The following is a 20589-nucleotide window of genomic DNA, read 5'->3' as shown; positions in this document are numbered from 1 at the left end:
TGTCGAAAGCAAGAGAGCCATCAAGTCAGCCTTCTGGCTTTCTGTCTCCATAAAATGTGCTTTGAATTTAAATCAGAAGCTCCTCATCTAAACTTTTATGGTCTATAAGTGACTGGTTAGTGATTTGTAACGAGTAAACAAGACAAAAAAGGTGAAATTCCCAAGTTCACAACGAGCTTCTAATGTAAATATCCATAGGAAGGAATTTATGCTGGCAGTATTGCTGAGATGCCAAAACTGTGTTCCCAGTTTTATCTCTCAGCATTTGTCTTAAAATTGATGACTCAGAGGTAACTGCCATATATTCCCCACTACTACAAAAATAAATAAATACCATTTCTTTTCTTTTGAAGTTTCCATGCCACAAGGAAAGAGGGACTAAATCCTCAGCTCCTATTTTATTATAAATTAGAAGTACATTCATTCTTCATGGAGGCCCAGCCAGAAGTCATTTCAGGCTCATAAAGGAAGAATAATGTCACTCCAGGATTCCCCAGCAGCGTTATGCATTAGTATGTTTATTCAAACAAGTCTGCCCAGCTGTCAGACACAGCCCGAGAGGACTCTCTCAGTGGGTTAACTTTCTCACATTACAAAGGGGAACATTCTACATCAAAAAGGAGCTTGTTCCCTCCCCTTTCACTTTCTGTCTTCACCCTTCCCAATATACAACTTGTGTGTGGATCTTTCTTTCCAAGCAGAGAACTGAACTCGGCTGAATGGTTAGTTGAGAATCAGTAAAGCTTGAAGATGAAAACTACATGAAATGTTTGCCAACTGCTAAGAATTTTCCCTCTGATATTCTCACTGAGTCCTAGACAGAAGTGAACCATTTGTGGCAAAAGACTGAAGAGGACAACAGATTCATTCAAAGAGCTTTTTGCCCACCCAGTGCAGAGCTCACAGCGTTCCCAGCACAAAACCACAGCAGCTGATCAGCAAAGACTGAACACACTGAGCACCAAAATCTGACATTGAGACTTCACTGCTTTTAGGAAACCATAAACAAAAGCTGAGGACTAGGGTTTCAATCTCTCCCCTTTATTGTGCTCTGCTGCCTTGGCTGAAGTTTGTCTTTAACTTTTTCAGTAATCTATTAGCAAGGGAGAGGAGGAGGCAGCAAGAGACATGTGAACATGGGAATTGGTAGTCTCCATCACAGGCACTCTGCAATTTTTATTCCATCCTGGTTGTAAAGCATTTCAAAGCATCTTTTATGTGAATATATTTCTTCTCTATGAAAACTCCTGCTCTGCAGGGAGTTGCACTGATCAGGAGCTTCTCAAGGCATTGCTGTGTCTCTGAATACAAAGAGCTTCAGCCCGAGCAGACCTGCTTCAGGCAGTGATTGAATATGGAAAGCTTTAAAAGCTTCACAGCTGTACTTGCTAAGACAAATATTTGTATGTTCTTTGTTTGGAACACATGCAGAAGTGGTAAAACATTGCAGCTTGCTCACAAGCCAGTACTGAAAGGTTGTCCTCCTGTAGCTCTCTGGAGGGCTTCAACCTGGCCTTAACACCTCACACTGCATGAGAAAGGTCTAAATCATGGCCCACTGGCCATCTGCTTGGCAAGGAGCCTGGGCACCCTTCAGGTGACCTCACTTAGGTATCCTAAACCTCTTTTCATCATAGTGAGAAGCACTTTTCTTCAGCCTTCCCCAGCACCACTGATGACTTAAGCTAGTCCAGTCCCTACAGTCCATCAGGGAATTACCCATCAGAGCTGGGCTGGTACAGAAACCTCCAGGGAGACTTCTACTTCTTCTCTAGGGCAAAGAGTTTTGGAAAGAAAACCTGGTTTATAAATATTCTTCTCTGAAAAGCAGAGGGGTGGAGCTTATGCCTTTTACCTGTGTTGAAAACCACATTTATGTGGCAATACAAATGTAAAGATCAATTTTTTAAGTTCAAGACAGCAAGAACAAGAGTTTTCCTCCTGTTATACCAGGGTCAGTTGTCAGAAAGAAGTGAGAAGGCCTCACACAGTATAAAAGGAAATAGTTCTTTGTATTTCTTTCCCTGACATTATTTTATGTGTGCAAACTGTGGATGGAATAGGAAAAAAAAGTGGGCCCTGCTGGTCAGGTATGTCAGAGGTCAACATAGAAAAAACCCACCCCATTTTACAGAGAGAGAGAGGAAAGGACAGAGTTCTTATGCTGCAAGCTGTGGATGAGGCTTTGTGAATGTTTGAACTTTTCTTACCGATCTCTGTCCTCTCATTTCACATTTCTACTGCTCATTTCTGTCTTGTTAGAGAAAGGACTTTGATTTTTATGAATTTGCAGGCAGGCCATAATTCTAAATCAGCAGTACAATAATTCAATAAGCTCTTGCAAATGAAGGATCTTCTGAGCTTATAGAGGTTAATTTACTATGATCACTTGCTCCTAATTCATTATTATGAGCAGTTGCAGGTATAATGTCACAGGGCATGTTCAGTTCTTCTTGTCTTGCTATAAATGCCATAAGGATTTCAACAACCAGCTCTTTGAGCCCTCCTTGGCTCTACATTTGATGTGGAGCCAATAATCTTTCAGACAGTTCTCTTGCACAGACTATTTTGAAAGAGCATCCAAATCCTTCTCTCAAATGCCTCTCAAAATGTCACTTTTACCTGATCTAAAGAAGCAGATTGGAATTATCTGCGGGTGTAAAAATGCTCATAGATGAAAGTTTTGCATTTATCATATTAACACAGCCCTGACATTCCCAGATTTTTGTAGCTACCACCATTGTCTGCCAGCTGATTTCTGCAGCTCCAGACCAGGTGTTGGATAACCTCAGTGTCTCTCTCCGCAGCGTCGGGGACTGATAGGTTTATACAGAGTTCATTACAATAGTATCTGAGCCTCAGTTGAGCACTAAATACACTTTCATCTGCAGACTAATCTGAGAGATCCTGTGGCCAGCAGGGGCTCTGGAAGCATTCCAGGAGCACAGAACCCTGCAGGCTCCCAGGATCAGGCCCAGAAATGCAATGCTGAAGACACCACGAGAAGAAACAGCAAATCCTGTAGCATTGGGACAGGTGAACTTACACCTTCAAAGTTTTCTAGGCCTGTATTAATTCCTGGTGTTTAATTAATTCCTGGTACAACTACACAAGCTGCCATCATACCTGTACTTGCAGGTGCCAATCTTCTCTTTCCCCCTTTCATGTATCTCTGCATTACACAGACTCGCCTCGGAATATGGAAAATAACCTTTGCTTTGAAGGCTCTGGTGTTGATTTTTCAACTCCAACTGGAATTGCAGACTTTTATCTCTCAAATATTTCAAACCTTTGTGATTACATTAAAACTTCACTGAAGCGAAGACCCATAGAAAGCAGCTGTTCATATCTCTAAGTTCAGAAAATTATCATATTTGAGTAGCATCAAACTCACTTCCTCTGTTCCTACCAAGGACTAGAGGGATTGTACCCAAGAGTAAGTCTGTCAACTAATTTCTCATAAAAATTCAGGTTCTAAACACCTGCTCTCTAAATTTTTTGTTTGCTTTAGCTTTTTCGTGCTGCTTTATTTGCACGTTTTTAAACAGCAGATACCTTTTTCTTCTTGTTAAAATAGATATTATTTAATTTGCCAGGTAATTTATTACCTTCCAGTATATCCTCACCAGAGCAGAGGGGAAGAATCAATTCTTTTGCCCTGCTGCTCACACTTTTTTGGATGCAGCTCAGGATTCCATTGGCTTTCTGTGCTGCTAACACACACTGCAGCTCATGGGGAGCTTCTCATCCACTGTCACTCTCAAGTGTTACATATATATATATAGATATAACATTAACATTTATATATTCTTTTCACTACCTGTATGGCAAACAGTAGAATGAGTTACAGCACTAGTTTCTTGCCACCATTTCATTGCCACGTTTTCAGATCAGATCAGTACATAAAAACGTTCCTGAAGACATGAAATCCTTTTGTTATAGTATGCAGGGAATATAGGAACCATTCTAGGCCTGAATTAGGCCAAATGCATAAATTTCCACATCCTTCCCAGCTTGCACCATGATTAAATGCAGGATAGCCACATTGCCTGCAGTGGCATTTCCAAGGATCAACTGAGATCAGAACTGAATCCACTTTGTCTCATCTTTTCTTCTGAAGAGTCTCCATGTCCTCTCTAGAAAGCCCCAAAGCTTTAGAAATCTGAAAAAACCCCACTATTAAAGCCTTGTGTTCAAACCTTTAAGTAACAAAAGAGGGAGAAAAAGCACAGCAGTTCACCATGGATACTATTGATTGAAACCACTTAAATACCAGCTGAAATGTCACTGACATTTACAGCTACGTTTCTTTAGGAGGAAAAAAAAAGAAATTACACATGTTGACAAGTAAATAACATGAGATTGCTGATCTTGGCAGCTGTCAGCTAGACACACCAATAAATTATTCATATCAGCTTGTTTTATTGTCTTGCCCCTTCCAAATGGCACAGCACAGGTCGCAACTGAGGGATGTGCAGAAGCAGGGAGTTGTGTTAGCAGGATGTTTCCACTGGAATAACAGATCCAAGCACAAACACGTGGTTCAGGGTCTGTCCTGGGGCTGGGACAGCCCTTGGATCACACGTGGGCAGTGTCCTCTTCCTCAGCCTGTGTTCCTCAGCCTGGTCCCACCTTTTCCTTTCATGGCAATGGGGTTTGAGCCCCACAGCTGCCTCCTCCCTCCTGGAGTGGGACCTTGCAGGGTCTCACTCACTGCCAGGTACTCATGTAAGGGGAGCAAAACACACAACTACAGCTGCTACTGCACCTCTGCCTATGGAGCAACATCCTTCCTCCCTCAGGACTGACACAGCAGTCACAACAAGTTGGTTAAACACATTAAGTTCCTGGGATGTCCCTCAGAAGCAAGAAGGCAGGAGTGAGAGATGCTACAGGAACGGTGACTGTGCACCAGCCAGGAGCATCCCACAGCTTGTGGATATCTCTTCAAACCTTTGTACCAACCAGTGTCACACAGCAGCAGCAAACAGAGGGAAAGAATGCCTCATGGCAAAAAAAAGCATAGAGGAAGAACAGATATTTTTAAGATGGCTTAAATGTCCATGAGACTAACAAGACCACCTTGACCTGCTGAAACCAAACCCTTGCAAGATATTGAAGTGCTTATGATATTCCTATTACCAATATCAAATGCTTTGCTGACAATGTATTGATCTTCAGTCACACTTTTGAGAAATTTATTAGATCATTTCATGAAAATTAGACAATTTAAGGTAATGGAGTATTATATTTTCCTCTGAAAAGCCAGAGAATTTCCCTGCTTATAAGGAAATATGTATCAGCTGTGACAAATATTGAAATCATACTTTATAAGTATTTTAGCCTTTGAAATCTTAGCACTACATGAAATATAGGTGATTTTTCTTCCTTAAGATCAATAAAAGGTCTATTTCCAAAATGACTTCATATTGATTGAAGGGTCAAAAATGCCTCAGGTATTGATTGTCTGCACATAATCACGTTTTGCTCAGTAAGTTAACCTCGTCTACAAGTGAAATGAAAAGAGATCCACTCTATCACTTAAGCAAAATATTTTCATTGTATTTGAAAAATTGCTCCCATCAGTCTCCAGTGTCTCACTGACAGTGTGTTTGCCTTTATCTTTCTGCTTTTTCAAACCTCAGGAAGTCGATTTACATAGAGCAAACAGCCAGGACAAGCTTGGCCTCACTGTGTGCTACAGAACAGACGACGAAGATGATATGGGTATTTATGTGAGTGAGGTAAGATTGAGCTGATTTCCATAAGAGACAATTTGCCTTTTAAACTGCATTGTTGAGCGTTTAAGACATTTATCTTCTGTCTGTACCATGTAGGAGAAACAGCCAGAATGCAACAATTGGAAGAGATCTAATTATTTTCCTTTTCTCCAAACCGAGTGCAGTCCTGAACCCACTGAAGTCAAACTTCCTTATGTTAACATTTAGTGTTCATTTTTCCCCCACACAATCTGTGTGCTACTTCAGAGGATGCCTTCAAAGTATTTTTAGTACACTATTAATTTTTGTCCTCAATTTTACCAGAAACAATATAAACTATTTTAAAAGCCCACACATTTTTATTTGCAAAGATTTGAGGCCCATTTGTCTCTCTTTTCCTCCTTCCGTGAAAGAAGTAGCATTTTATACATCAACTTTTTATCATGCAGACCTGTTTCAATTTAATATCAGCATTTTGGGGAAAGAAACTTATAACTAAATCTTAAATCTTCCATTAAAATGCACCACTTAGGAAATAATCCTTCCTGTTCTCTATGCAAAAACTGGTTCTAATCAAAGCACTGAGCTGTAAAACAAAATGTTTTTAAAAACTCCATACCAGGCAAACATGGTAAACCTACATTCTCTGAAGATGCAACTCAGGAAGAAATGCTTTGGGGTTGACTTGATCATTTTAACTTGCATTTCATTTTGTCTGACATAAGCAAAGAGAGGTCCTGTAGTCACTGAGGGAGATGTGACAAGCACAGATGGAGCAGCAATGACAGACACATGGGCTTATGTTATCAGTCATGTTACTGGGACTGGATTTACAAGGGAAGTAAACACTGAGCTCTCAAACCTGCAGAGCACTCACAGTTCTCTTGTTCTGCAGATTGACCCCAACAGCATTGCTGCCAAGGACGGTCGGCTCCGAGAAGGGGATCGCATCATTCAGGTACGTGTGGAAAGAGCTGCAGGTCCTCACACCCCTAATCCAACTCCTGCCCCTCTGCTCATTCCCCACAGAGGTGTGGAACAGCATCTCGTGTCCAAACCAACACCTGCCCAACACTTATCTGCACGAGGCTGGAGATGTGTTGGGATCTATCCAGCCATGCAGTTCTGTCAAACTCATCACAGCAGCAGCCAAGTGTCCTCATGAAAACATTTCATTGTCTTGCTTTTTTCTTTAAAGATCAATGGCATAGAGGTGCAGAACCGAGAGGAAGCTGTGGCACTTCTCAGCAGTGAGGAGAGCAAGAATATCTCCTTGCTTGTTGCAAGACCAGAAATTCAGGTACTGTAGCAAGAACAAAACGGCCTCACTTGAGTCTTAATTATGAGAGTTGCTGTTTTGTAAAAAGAAGCTCTTTCAGAGTTTTAACCTACCTAAATCTACAAGCTCTACCTAAAACCACATTATACAGTTTGACTGGACATATATATGGTCTAAAATAATGGAAATCAGCAGTCACGGGACTTATATATTTTATATTAAGGCTCAATTTCTAAGACATTTGGTGATTTATATGTGCTGCAATGCCATTACAAACATCAGTGCAAGGTATTATGGATGGGTTTGAGCCACAGTTTTCAAGAACACACTGAACTCTAATTCCTACAGCTATTGATTATTCATTCATTAAAACACCTATTATTTAGCCCTTCATACACCATCTCTTAGAGCAGTTGAATACTGTCAAGAAGCCTCCTCAGCTGTAACAGAAGGTTGGACCAGGTCCCTTTGTGGAGCAGGATTAGCACAACAAAGGTGTTGAACAAACAGCCACTCTCACTATTGTTTGAATTCTCTCTGCTCCTGGTGCTGTGAGAACAACCCTTACCAGTGCACCTGGAGACACAGGGTCAGGGTCACCACTATCCTGCTAGCCTGCATGTTTCTGATCTTTCCCATAAGGATAATTGAGGATGGGAGAAAAGATGTCCTACAGACCTCAGCCACATTTTCCCTCTGACCCTTGATGCTGCCTCACAAGTGAAGGGTTCAAGCTTTGGGCTCTGGGGTATTTTTATACATCCTAATCAAGTTGTGTGCAAACAAAACAGCCCCAGCTCTTAGAAATATTTCCATGGATGAAAAAGCTGGAGTTTTTTCATAAGTAAAGGGCTGTTGGAGATGGAGGCAGCTGTGGGGGGAGGTAGGACAGTCAATACCCACATTTAGGACAAGGACATGTGTGCTCCTTCCCAGGACAAGGCAGCACTGTCACAGGAAGGAATCTCCTGAGATTTCCCAGTCACTTTCCACAAAGAAAAAACATCATTTATGTCAGTCTTCATTCTTTTAACAACAATTGCTTTGTTTTTTCCCTCCCTTTTCCCATAGCTGGATGAAGGATGGATGGATGATGACAGAAATGATTTTCTGGATGACTTGCACATGGACATGTTAGAGGAACAGCACCACCAGGCAATGCAATTTACTGCCAGCATGCTTCAGCAGGTACTGCCCTTCTGCTGTGCAGTGCTGTCAGACTTCCCACTGCACTCAATATTCCGATATTGAGCTTGACTGAATACACTTGGTGTCTCAAGTGACACTAAGCCAAGATCAAGGCAAAGGGACTTTCTGCAAAATCAAGATATTAAATGACTATGCACAGCTTCATCTCAGGGACCAAAATGTTTTAGAACATTACCTTTTGTGCTTTGCCCCTTATGGCAACACAAGCATAGTTCTTATAAATCCACTCTTCTGGCTGTGCTCACTGAGGGAAGTACTGGGTGAACAGTGGATAGAGCAGGCACAGAGCTAACCTATAGCATTTCCTATTTGCTATGCATGCACAGACTGAAAGCAGGCCCCAAAAACCTGGAAATCCAAACATAGAACTCAAGCAAATGATTGAAAGAAGGTCTATAAATGGGGAGAAAGGCAAAGAAAAAAATTTACATACCAAAGTCTATGCAGGTCCACAGATTTGGGCCTGTAATCCCCATTGTTCTGCCATGATCAAAGTAATCATGCAAGTTACTGAGCAGTTTTTCCACTTTTGTCTAAAGTTTTTCTGTAAAGTTTTCTAAAACTACATCCTCTGTGGCATCTTTGTGAAGAGCCATATTCTCTTTTTGGCACCGCAGCAGGACCAGATACTGCTGTGCACCTGAGTGGGAGACTATTAGGTGATCAGGCACTGGAATAGGTTGGCCAGGGAGGTGGTGGAGTCACCATCCCTGGAAATGTTTAAGAGGTGTCTGAATCTAGTACTGGAAGATACAGTTTAGGGGTTCCAGCAGTGACAGGTTAATGGTTGGACTTGATGATCTTAGAGGTCTCCTCCAAACTTGATGATTCTACAATTCTACTCTAAGAAACACTGAAAATTGATTTCTAGCATTGTTACTACATAGCTGAAATGATCCTCATGTCCTTTGCAGACCTCACATTCTTCTGCAAAGGCTTCATGTTCTTCTGAGAAGGACAGTGACAATAGGCTGGGTTTGGTCACCATTCCTAGGAGTTCTTAATAATCAAAAGACGTAGAAAGCATAAAAAGTGACAGATCAAGAAAACTATTAAAAAAGAAACACCCAGAAACATTTCATGTCCCTACAATAATTTCTCTCTGGTTTTTGTGGTTTTTTGTTGTTAGAAGAAGCATGAGGAGGATGGAGGTACCACAGACACGGCCACTATTTTATCCAACCAGCACGAGAAGGACAGCGGCGTGGGGCGCACGGACGACAGCACCCGCAACGACGAGAGCTCCGAGCAGGAGAACAACGCGGACGATCACACCACCTCCTCCAACACCTTAGGCAGCCAGAAGCAGCTGACCTACAGCCACGACACCCTAGGCAGTGGCGACATGCAGTTCAGCAACGAGTCCTTTATCTCGGCTGACTGCACAGACGTCGACTTCCTCGGCATCCCTGTGGATGAATGCGAGCGATTCCGGGAGCTGCTGGAACTGAAGTGCCAGGTGAAGTCTGCCAACCCTTACAGCCTCTATTATCACAATAGCACTCTGGATATGAGCAAAAGCGACCAGGAGAGCGTGGACAGAGAGCTGGAGATGCTGAACGAGGAGCTGCGCAGCATCGAGCTCGAGTGCCTGAACATCGTGAGAGCTCACAAGATGCAGCAGCTGAAGGATCAGTACCGCGAGCCCTGGATGCTGCACAACAGTGGGTTCCGTAACTACAACACCAGCATCGACGTGCGCAGGCACGAGCTCTCGGACATCACGGAGCTCCCGGAGAAGTCGGACAAGGACAGCTCGAGCGCGTACAACACCGGCGAGAGCTGCCGCAGCACGCCGCTCACACTGGAGATCTCCCCCGACAATTCTCTGCGCAGAACTGCAGAAGGCATTAACTGTCAAGGTAACGAGGGGGCAGTGGCGTATAATGTGTCCCAAAAGAGTTTGTTTGCTAGCTCGGAAAGCCATGAATCCAGCGCTGGGAAATGCCATGCCTCTGCTAAAGAGCCTGACCTTGGCAAACAGCTGGAGAGCAAGGAGAGGAAAGCCAGCGATGGAAGCAAAAGCCCTACCCACGGTCAGAAGCCTTCGGGCTCTTACGTGTCTCCATACCATCACTCTCCCTATAAACACGCTCACATCCCTGCCCACGCACAGCACTACCAGAGCTACATGCAGCTGATCCAACAGAAATCGGCTGTGGAGTATGCACAGAGCCAGATGAGCCTGGTGAGCATGTGCAAAGACTTGAACTCGGGGCAGAGCGAGCCCAGGATGGAGTGGAAGGTGAAGGTGAGGAGCGACGGCACGCGGTACATTACAAAGAGGCCGGTGAGGGACAGGCTGCTGAGGGAACGTGCCATAAAGATCAAGGAGGAGCGCAGTGGGATGACAACTGATGACGATGCCATCAGTGAGATGAAGATGGGTCGGTACTGGAGCAAGGAGGAGCGCAAGCAGCATTTGGTGAAGGCCAAGGAGCAGAGGAGGAGACGTGAGTTCATGATGCAGAGCAGGTTAGAATGCTTAAAGGAACAGCAGGGCGCAGAAGAGAAGAAAGAGATGAATATCATTGAACTGAGCCACAAAAAAATGATGAAGAAGAGAAATAAAAAGATATTTGACAACTGGATGACAATCCAGGAACTGCTAACCCACGGAACAAAGTCGCCGGATGGCACACGGGTGTACAATTCCTTCCTCTCAGTGACTACTGTATAATCACCATTGCTAAGTTATGTACATAAACCACTACCATTGGGGTAGGAATCAATGCCTCGTTCAATGTGGCAAGATTTTTGTATATAAGATACAGTCATCGAGTTTATGGTTCAAATACTGAACTCTACAACTGTGGGTGCCAGGATCTCCATGCTGAAGTGGAGAAGGAGCTTGCCCATCTCCTTCAAAGGCAATAGTAGCAGTGCTTTTTGGAATACTGATTGTACTTTTTTACTTGTTACCTTTTACATGAAGTGTTGAAGTATCAGAAATGTATTAACCATACTTACACAGGTTATTTGCTTAAACTATATTCATATTAAAAGGTACCCATGCTTTTCTTTACCTAAAAACATGCAAAGAAAAAAAAAACCCACAAGAGCAACTGCACATATGTATTTTTTTTTTTGTGAAACCATATTTTGTGATATTATTTTGCTGTTGTTCACTCCTACACTGAGTGCTGTTTATCAATACTTAGCTCAAGGTTTAAACTCAGAGTCATTCTCTTGTGATATTTAACATTTATCAAACAGCAGATTTTAGAGTTATGCTCAACATTTAAACATTTTTCTTTTTAAGGTTTCTGGAGGAAGTATATAGGTTTCATCTGAAAAGCCTGAAGCAAAGTACACTATAAATGCAGCTTTAAAGGATTTTAAAGCATGTTTGCAAATGTTGCAACCTATTGAAGAAATGTGCATGTACAGCTAATTTGTTTATATAAGGCAGTTTGTGGAATTTGGAAAGTCCATGGTAGTAACTGTTTGCTTTATAGATCTGAATGTCTTGAATTATAAAAGCAGTTTCATGAAATCATCATTAGCTACAAACGTTAACAAGTAAAATGAAGTCAAATAAATTATTGTTTTATATTTCAAACTATTTTCAGTTCTTTTGACTCCCTTTCACCACCTGGATTATTCTTTCCTTGAGCCTAGGAATGCCTGGACTGACATTGGAGTCAAACCTGACGGAATAATCAGCATCCTGACTTTGGGGGGAGTTTGGGTGGAGGTTTTCTGGAGGGAAGGAGAGATGGAGGGAAGAGGCAAGGGAGAAGCACAAGGAATATCAAGAGTAGAATCAAGCAATGCACATAGAATCATAGAATTTAGGGCTTGGAATGGACCTTACAGATCATCCAGTCCCAACCCCTGCCCTGGGCAGAGACACCTCCTCACTAGATCAGGTTGCTCAAGGCTCATCCAGCCTGGATTGAACACCACCAGGGTCAGGGCAGCCACCAACTCACAAGGCAATCTGAGGAATAGGATTTCTGCTCTTCTGCATTGGTTGTGCTTTCTTAGAGCTGTATAAAACTCACCTACAGACTTCAGTGTGGGTTTGCATTAAAAACAGACAATACAGAAACGAAAGCATATATAGGTTAAAGCAAATAAGCAGACAGATGGTGAAAAAACACAAAGATGTCCAACAGGTATCACACTCCTTTTCTCATTCTCTTTCTCTGATTAAGAGTTCAGATATAAATTGGAATATTTTGCTGGATTATATGACATAGACTCATGAATAGCTCCCAGATCATCACAGAATCCTTTGGGTTGGAAGGGACCTTAAAGGTTAATTTGCTCCAACACCTTGCCATGGGCAGGGACACCTTCCACTAGATTCTCCATCCCCTCTCCCTTTTCCCTTGACCCCGGAGAAAACTTGCTCCCAAATCCTTCTAAATTTCTGTTCTGAACTATTTTATCATAACTGTACAAACTAAAAATTATAATCTTACTGATAGAAGTGAAAAATTGGAAGGGGAGAGATTAACAGCTTCTTGGTGCTTATTTTGTCTGACATCAAGAAGCAAACAACAGATTTTTGGGGGGTTTTCCCCTCCCTTTGTGGACTAGCACTGAATTACCACTGAACATGTGTCTGCCATACTCCACTGTAAGCTTCTACATACTCAAAAATGCACCTTCAGCCCATGTAATCTGCCACTCATGTCAATAAGCCTTTGTAAATTTATCTTCAAACTCTGTTTTCCTTTGGGATAAAGTGTAGCCCTGCTGTAGTCTGAGAAAGATTTTCCTGTTGACTTTGTTAGAGCCAGGATTTCACCTGACATGCACCAGCCATTATCATCACAAGTAGGGCAGAGGGAAAAGGACAGGATTTTCACACACACAAAGCATTCAGCATAAGACATTTGCTATCTCTGGCTCAAATCTGCTTTACTGAGTTCATGTCCTGTTCATCCCAACTGCAGGTGTGAGAGCTGTAGCAAAATTCTGCCTCTTCTAAGGCACACAGACTCAGATGTACAAACAGAGCTCTGACTAGTGTGGAATAACAATCCTTAAACCAGGCATGAAAAGACAGTTAAGACGTCTTTAGTCTACCTGGAAATAGTAGATTCAGACTGGAAATGTCCTAATGAGGAATAGCTGTCATGAGGTGCTCCTCAGACCAACACCTGCACCAACATGTTCCCCTTGGGCAAACCAGAGAGGTTTGGGACACTCTGGATTCAGGTTGGTGCAGGATTTGTCCTGATTCTCTGCAATGCAAACAAGCTCTGTGTCAAACTGGAGTCACCCTCCCTAAATTGCACAATGACTCCCAGATGTAAAAATCTATAAAAATGTAAAATCCTTATTTGCAAATAGGGTTGAAATGGGCATGGAATCACCCAGTTCAGATGTGCACTGAAATGGGAAAGCCCTGAACCAAACCTAACAGCATTTCTTTGGAAATTAAGAGAACTTGCACAGTAGGGATGGCAAATAAAATGAGGTAAGACTACATATTGCCTAGAGACTACTGGTTGGAGAACTAATTAGGATTATAAACTGAAAGTATGTAAATTAACCAAATATAATTATCTGCTAGTGGCCTTTGGAAATAGGTTACTGGATACTTGTTAGCAAAATTGCTGAAATGCCTGGAAGCCATACAAAGCAAGCCATAAGCAATTTAAATGCCTCTTTTTTTCTGTTATTTTCAATTGTTTTGAAGCAGTTGTTGTGTTAAGGATTTACTGGAACATAAACTAATTAGAGGGAAAAACTCAAGAATCCAAAGTGAGACAGAAACTGACACAGCAGATGCTGCACCTCCATCCCGAGGGCCCTGGGTTTATTGGATGTAAATTGTTTAATGTGACAAAATAGCAAAGATTCTGCTTGGGGTTTCATCAGAATAGCTTCTGTGAGCTCCTAGCCAGAGTTCAGCTGGGAGAGTGGTGGCTTCTGGGTGATGCACAGCACCTCAGTCACACAAGGTGTATGAAAATGTGTCACTGTCCCAATGCAAACATGCAGAATTAACATCCCTTTGCTCCAGGTGTCTGTCACTAGACTCAGGGGCTTCTGTGGGGAAATCTCACCCCAAGTTTGTGCCATTAGAAACACAACATTGGCCACTGGTGAAACTGATGGTAGTAGAGACAGTGGCATAGATTATCTATTGAAAATAAAAGGGGGCAAATATAGAGACTAGTTGGGCTGGTTTCACACTCAAGCATGAGAGCTATAATTCACTAGCCTGACACAGAGCTTGCTTGTGTGATCTGAGAGATCCAAGCAGTCCCAAAGGATCTGGAAACAGTCTATTAACTTACATAGTTAATTATCCTGAACTGCACTGGTGAGGGATGCGAAGGGAAAGGCTATCACAGCTCTGTACATCAGAGCACAACATGATTTTCTGCTGCTAACCAAACCTCCTGCATACCTTCTAATGGTCACTGTTTAAAAAAAAATCATCCTGCAGCTCTGCTAATACAATGACATCCCAACCTGTGTCCTCCTCCAGAAGCTCCAGGAGATCTGTGCCCAAGCTCATGCTGCAGAATAAATTGATCATGGAGTAGGATCACGGTTAGCAATGCACTGCTCAGTGTTCTTGGGTCAACTCCCTCTCTCAAATGGTTCCTAACCTTCTTGCTGGAATCCTAAATTACCCAAAACACTAGAAACATCCTCATTTCTAGAGCATAAAAAGATGCAATTGGCTGATCTGGAAAGCAGGTAGGAAACAAAACCAACAAGAATTAAAAAGCCACATGTCTCTTCTACTGGATTCAATCTACTAGTTGTGAATATTGGGAATTAAAGCTTCTGTTACCTAAATTAGAATATCAACATCATGGATCTAAGAGCATAATTGCAACGCTTTTTAATGAGCAAGTCCAAATTGGGAGCAAAATTCTATGAGTTTCCTATGAAAAAATGTGTCACCTTTAAAGACACAAAATGTTTCTTAGAGGAGATCTAATCAAATCTATTAATAATTAAAGTAATGACTTAGTAACAATGCTCCCATTAGTGTTTTAATTTACAAAAGCATAATGCCAATAGTATAAAAAAGAAATTAAAAAATTGATGTAGCTTCACTGGAGCTAAAGCCCAAATAAGCATCTGAGCTGATCTTACTTTTTCCTTCTATGCAAAATCAAAGTCATATTAAAAAGACAACTAAACTTCTTCAAAATCATGTCCAATCACCTCTATCAATAATCAAGTTGAAGCAAGTCCAGACAGCCCAGACCCAGCAGATGATGTTGGCCTGGGGTCAGGCACTTCTCTCACTCTTCTCCCTTCTCTCCCCTCCCTGGGAAAAATGAGTCAGCTAAGTCAGAAATGGATCAGAAAGAATAATCCCCAGTCTTCCACAGCTGGGCCTGGGCCCAGCTATGACTGGGGATCAATTACACACGCAGGAAATTACATACATAACACACACAAAACAAGTGCCAAGTCTGGCTCTGCTTATGTGTTTTGATTTTGTGTTTAGCTCTTCAGGACCAAAAAAGGACCTAGAGTCCATCTCACACACGATAGGAGCAGCACATAATATCCTCAAAACACTGGAAATGTTTCCACATTTCCACAGCAGGAAAATGTTAAATGGCTTGTTCTGAAACCCAGGCAGGAGGTTCTGTTACAAACTCCAACCCTGAAGAATGGCACTTGCCCAGAAACAAGGGGTCAAAATCAAACTGCTGACAAGCCCTAAACTGCAAATGTGCAAAGAGGCAGGATAGCCTGTGTGGCTGTGTCATGGGCTGCTCCCCTGGCCAGGACACAGCACTTGGGCTGTCCTTTCAAATCAGTTTGCCAGGGAGGAGCTTGAAAGGTAATTTCTTTGACAATCCATCCTTTTTATGTGAAGCAACTGCAGGCCCATGCTACAGGGAGCCCCATTAACTGAGAATAAGAACTTCTCTGTAGAAGTGAACTTTTGGTGACCTTCTCTCAAAGAAAATACTTTATCATATAGGAGTGTGGGGCTCCCAGGTGTCATGGCAAGGCTCCATTGTCCCCATTAGGAGGGCTAGCTTTGATTTTTGATAATCCATCCTTCAGCTTAGCTGGGCTTTGTTAGCTTAGAATGCCATAAACAAAGGCTCCTCAAAAGGCAAATCCTGCTGTAATTGTTTAATAGAAGTAAATCAAAAGGCTTCAAATCGAAGGCACCCGAGGTTTGGAAAATTTCTGCTTTGCTCAATGTAAGCATCCAATAGTTACTAGTCCTTAGGGCTTGAGGTATCAGCCCAAATTAAGGTCACATCCAAATAATTTCCACTAGAAACACGACTCAGTTCCACCATAAAGTCCAGCAAACACAGATGCCAAACGTAACAAAACACAAAGCCAACTCTACAAAGCTATTCCAGAAATGCTGCTCTGCTCTACTGCATTTGAACTCTCAATCTAAGGCACTCACAGACTTCACAAACTGAACTCAAGGCAGAGGCAAGCACTGCAGGATTGTTTGGGAATGAACTGATGAGCCTTTTTGCAGTATTTCCATTCCAAAGTCATCAGAAAGGATCTCTAGTAAAGAAAGAGTGACCCTTTCTTTACAGACAACCACAGAGCTTTCTCCTGTGTCAGTGTTTTCCAATGAGGCTAAGAGGTTTTGCTTCATTTAGTCTTCCCACAAGTCTTTGTAGGCATCTCTGTGCAACTGCATTACAGAATAATTGAGGCTGGAAGGGACCTCTGGAGATGCTGTAGCCCCATTTACTGCTCAAACATGGCATTAGCAAGGATTGCTAAACACAGTATAAAACAAATCAGGTGCCACAGAGCTCAGCTTTAAGGCAAATCCCCAAGGCACAATGAAGCAGACACTAAAAAGGGGGTTAATAGTTTCAAGAGAGGCTCTATTTCTCTTCTCCCCAAGCCATTTCTACCAGACATTGCAGTTTGCCCTTCATGTCCTGGTCCTTGCAAGGCTTTTCACTCAGCACCCTAAGCACCAGATTACCTAACACAGACAATGGCAGGGCCTCAGGTTTTAGGAAGGTGACACGAGTGACCCTCAAGGTGTGGGACAGGGCAGTGCCTGTGTGAACAGAGTCCTTTGGGTCCCCTCTAGTCTCACACTGCAAAATGGTTGTAGCTCAGCCCTGAATGTGGTAGGGCATGAGAAGAAGAACAGTTGTACAAGGTTCACGCTTGATGTGCAAGATCTGGCAGATGGTTTTGTATTTATCCCCTAAAAATAGCTGGAGAAGTCCCCTAAATGGCCTGGAGAAGAAAAGGTTGTGTGGAGACCTTACAGAAGTTTTCCAGGATCTGCTCAGGCTACAGAGAAGCTGCAGAGGGACTCTGTGTTAGGAGCTGCAGTGACAGGACAAGGCACAATGGGTATAAATTGAAAGAGGGAAATTTAGGTTAGATATTAGGAAGTTTTTCCCTGTGAGGGTGGTGAGACACTGGCACAGGTTGCCCAGGGAGGCTGTGGCTGCCCCAACCCTGGCAATCAGCCAGGTTGGATAAAGCCTTGAGCAACCTGCTCTGCTGGGAGGTGTCCCTGCCCAGAGCAGGAGGGGCTGGGATTAGATGACCTTTTAGGTCCATTCCAACCCCTTAAAAACCTGTGCATCTATGAAATACCTGCCCTGGAAACAGCACAAACCCTTCACACCCAGGGGCCAGAGAAAGTGATGTACCTTCAGGTGTGCACACACTGTTATTCAGGCTGAGGGGAAAGTCACATTATTAAGGAAAAGTAATAACTAACACATAACATATCTTCCTGGATTTGTGAGTCACACATGTACCAACTCTTGAGTCCCAGGACAGTTTCTAAGCCCTTTGCCTGAGCAGAAATGACACCAGCCCCTCAGTGGAAGTTTCACTGGATGCTATGGGAGAAGGAGCCAACCCTGCTAAAGTAGCTTCACTCATCAGCATTAATAGCTCATCTATCAAATACTCACACACAAATGAGGAACAAAACCAAAGCTGGAAAACCCTTTCACCATGTTTTACAATAATGCAGCATCTGTCGTTTTCAAAACGAAGGCAGAACAAATGTGGCAATTTCAGTCTCCTGCATGTGGCTGCTGATGAGTGTGGAGAAATATTTCCAAATTAAATGGATGAACATCCATGTGGCTAAAGGAGTACAAATAGGACCAGGCACAGCTGGTACTTTGTCTTCTAACATGGAGATTAGTGCCATCAGGAGGGGCACACAAGCCCAAAATGCTGGAATTCTGCTAAATAACAAGTGCCTGCCAAAGGGTTTGTGTATTCCCAGCACAGCTCTAAACCTTAAGTCATCACCAACATCTGAGGCACCAAGGTTGCCTTAACAATGCTGATCAGATTTTCTTCCTCTCCACTTGAGGAGGAGTTCTGATTCTGACCCAGCTTACCACGTGCCAACCCACAAACAGCAGCAATAGACTCCAGCAAAGAGCCTCATATTACTCCTCTTCCCAATTTAACTCTGCCAACAGCCCCTCCAACATCTCTCCCCCCTCTCCCACTTCCCTGGCTGATCAGGTAACAACAATCTTCCTTAAAAACAAACAGGAACACGACACACAGTTACAAACTGTGACCAGGCATATCACCAGGAAAAGTATTTAAACACTGGTTTAGATCCATTTGGATCAAATTAAGAATCTTCACCTCAACAACACTCACAAATGCAAACAGCATTTGCCTATACAAGGTAAATCCACTTCCTCTGAAGACTGATACATCAGGTAGACCTCACATTCTTGTGGTCTTCAGATACACAAATGGTTGTGGCAAGCAAAAGGGAATTCTCTATTCCCAGACAGAGATACCCTACTCTTTTCTGCAGAGGTATAAGAACTGTCCCAAAGCAATTTATGCCCAATGAAGCTACACCTTCTGGTAGGGCTAAAGGGGATTAGAAATGAGCATCCACAGTGAGAAGAGAACATTGCAAAAGACAGTGACTGCAAGTTTCTCACAGGCCCTGGAGTTGAGTTTGTGATTCTTCCTTGTCTTGGGCCAATCTGCAGTTTGCCCTCTCTCAGAAAAATATTGTGAGGAAAAATACTGTTCATTTCAGTACACATGATAGAAACACAGAAATAGACTTCCAGGGAGCTGATGTAAGAGTGTCCATTCTTGCCCCACCACTGGCCCAGGAACCTCACCAGTTTCAGAGGGCAGTTCTCAGAAAAGCTGAAGTTTTCAGTCTCTACCCTCACACCTCCCCGAGGTCACAGCCAGGCTACATCACAACAGTTTTTGTTTGCTTGCAGTGTGCATTTCACAAAGTCCAGGGACAGGCAGAAGAGTTCAGTAGTGAGAGGACAAAAAAATAGCATGAGGGTTGTTGGGGTACCAAGACAGTGAGACAAAAATTCTTAGCAAATAGATTAAAAGGAGGAAAATATAAGAGAAAGATTTTCATAAAGAAAAAGCTTGAACAATGCAGAACAGCTGCTGCACCCAAATGATAACCATTACTTAGGAACTGCAATGCAAGTCTCAATGAATGGCAGAGTGTGAGAAGGAGACAGACCTGCCAGCCAAGGAAGATTTCAAACTATTCATTTCCAGAACCTGTGAGGGTTAACCCAGTGGTTTGCACCTGCTTTGCAGAGGCATCTGCTGAGCAGCATGATTAGAGAGAAAATTCTGGGTTATATGGATTTGGGGTTTGTCCCAGGGTTGAGTCATTGCACCATGGTGAATATGCAGTTAAGACAAATACAAAAGGGCTCAGTAGTCAGACAGAGTCCTGAGGTACAGCTCAGGTGATGAAGCAGCAAGTGCACTGGAGCAAGGGAGATGGGAAATGCATTCTCTTCTGGTTCTTCTCTGGGAATTACTACAAGCATTTAGCAGCTTACAAATAACACCTTACTTGAAATAGAAATCAAACTTGTTCTGAAGCTGCTAAATGTGCTGCTGTGTTGGAGAGGAATACAATTGGATTTCTATAAAGACTTTTTCTTTAAGGATGTTTTATTTTGTTTGATAGTCACATGAAATATTAGAGACTAAAATAAATCCAAAAATGCTCTGACACAGAATTAGGCTATTTAAAGATTAGCCTGGATTATTTGCAGAAAGCTGAGAAAACCCTGCAAAAAAAGTAAGTCTCTTCCAACAGACTGACTAGTTCTGAGGGGGAGAGATGAGAGGGCATTGGTAGTCTTTGGAAATGTATGTTCTGAAATACAGTGTGTAAACAGAAATTTGAAGCAACACAGTTTTATGGCTATGAATCCTTAGAACTTTGAGTTCAAAACTCACCAGAGAGTGGATTTTTGATCAGATCCACTTGAGTGAGGATTCTTCCCACTCTGCCTATCAGAGCCTGCCAACACTACAAGAATCAACTAAAACCAGACCAGAGTTTGATCTGGAATGTCTTGGTAGTTATTTCAATTCATAGCTGAAGGAAACCAGGCATCTTCTGCCAGAAGATGAATGATTTATACCCATGAGGTCACT

General features: G+C 42.6%; 1 protein-coding gene across 1 annotated transcript in view; it reads left to right on the top strand.

Moving 5' to 3' along the window:
- PDZRN3 (PDZ domain containing ring finger 3) overlaps nt 1-11770 on the top strand; it is a 30688-nt gene extending 18918 nt beyond the window's left edge. Inside the window, exons 4-8 of the mRNA XM_009072246.1 lie at nt 5646-5744; nt 6616-6678; nt 6919-7020; nt 8071-8187; nt 9338-11770. Of these exons, the coding sequence (XP_009070494.1) occupies nt 5646-5744; nt 6616-6678; nt 6919-7020; nt 8071-8187; nt 9338-10888 (1932 nt within the window). The 3' untranslated portion in view covers nt 10889-11770. The remainder of the gene's footprint in view (nt 1-5645; nt 5745-6615; nt 6679-6918; nt 7021-8070; nt 8188-9337) is intronic.
- The last annotated feature ends 8819 nt before the right edge of the window (nt 11771-20589 follow it).

The sequence above is a fragment of the Acanthisitta chloris genome, unplaced genomic scaffold (genome assembly GCF_000695815.1).
Source record: "Acanthisitta chloris isolate BGI_N310 unplaced genomic scaffold, ASM69581v1 scaffold12633, whole genome shotgun sequence".
Taxonomy (NCBI): domain Eukaryota; kingdom Metazoa; phylum Chordata; class Aves; order Passeriformes; family Acanthisittidae; genus Acanthisitta; species Acanthisitta chloris.
Note: the sequence above shows the minus strand (reverse complement) of the source record. Positions and strands in the feature narration are given on the sequence as shown.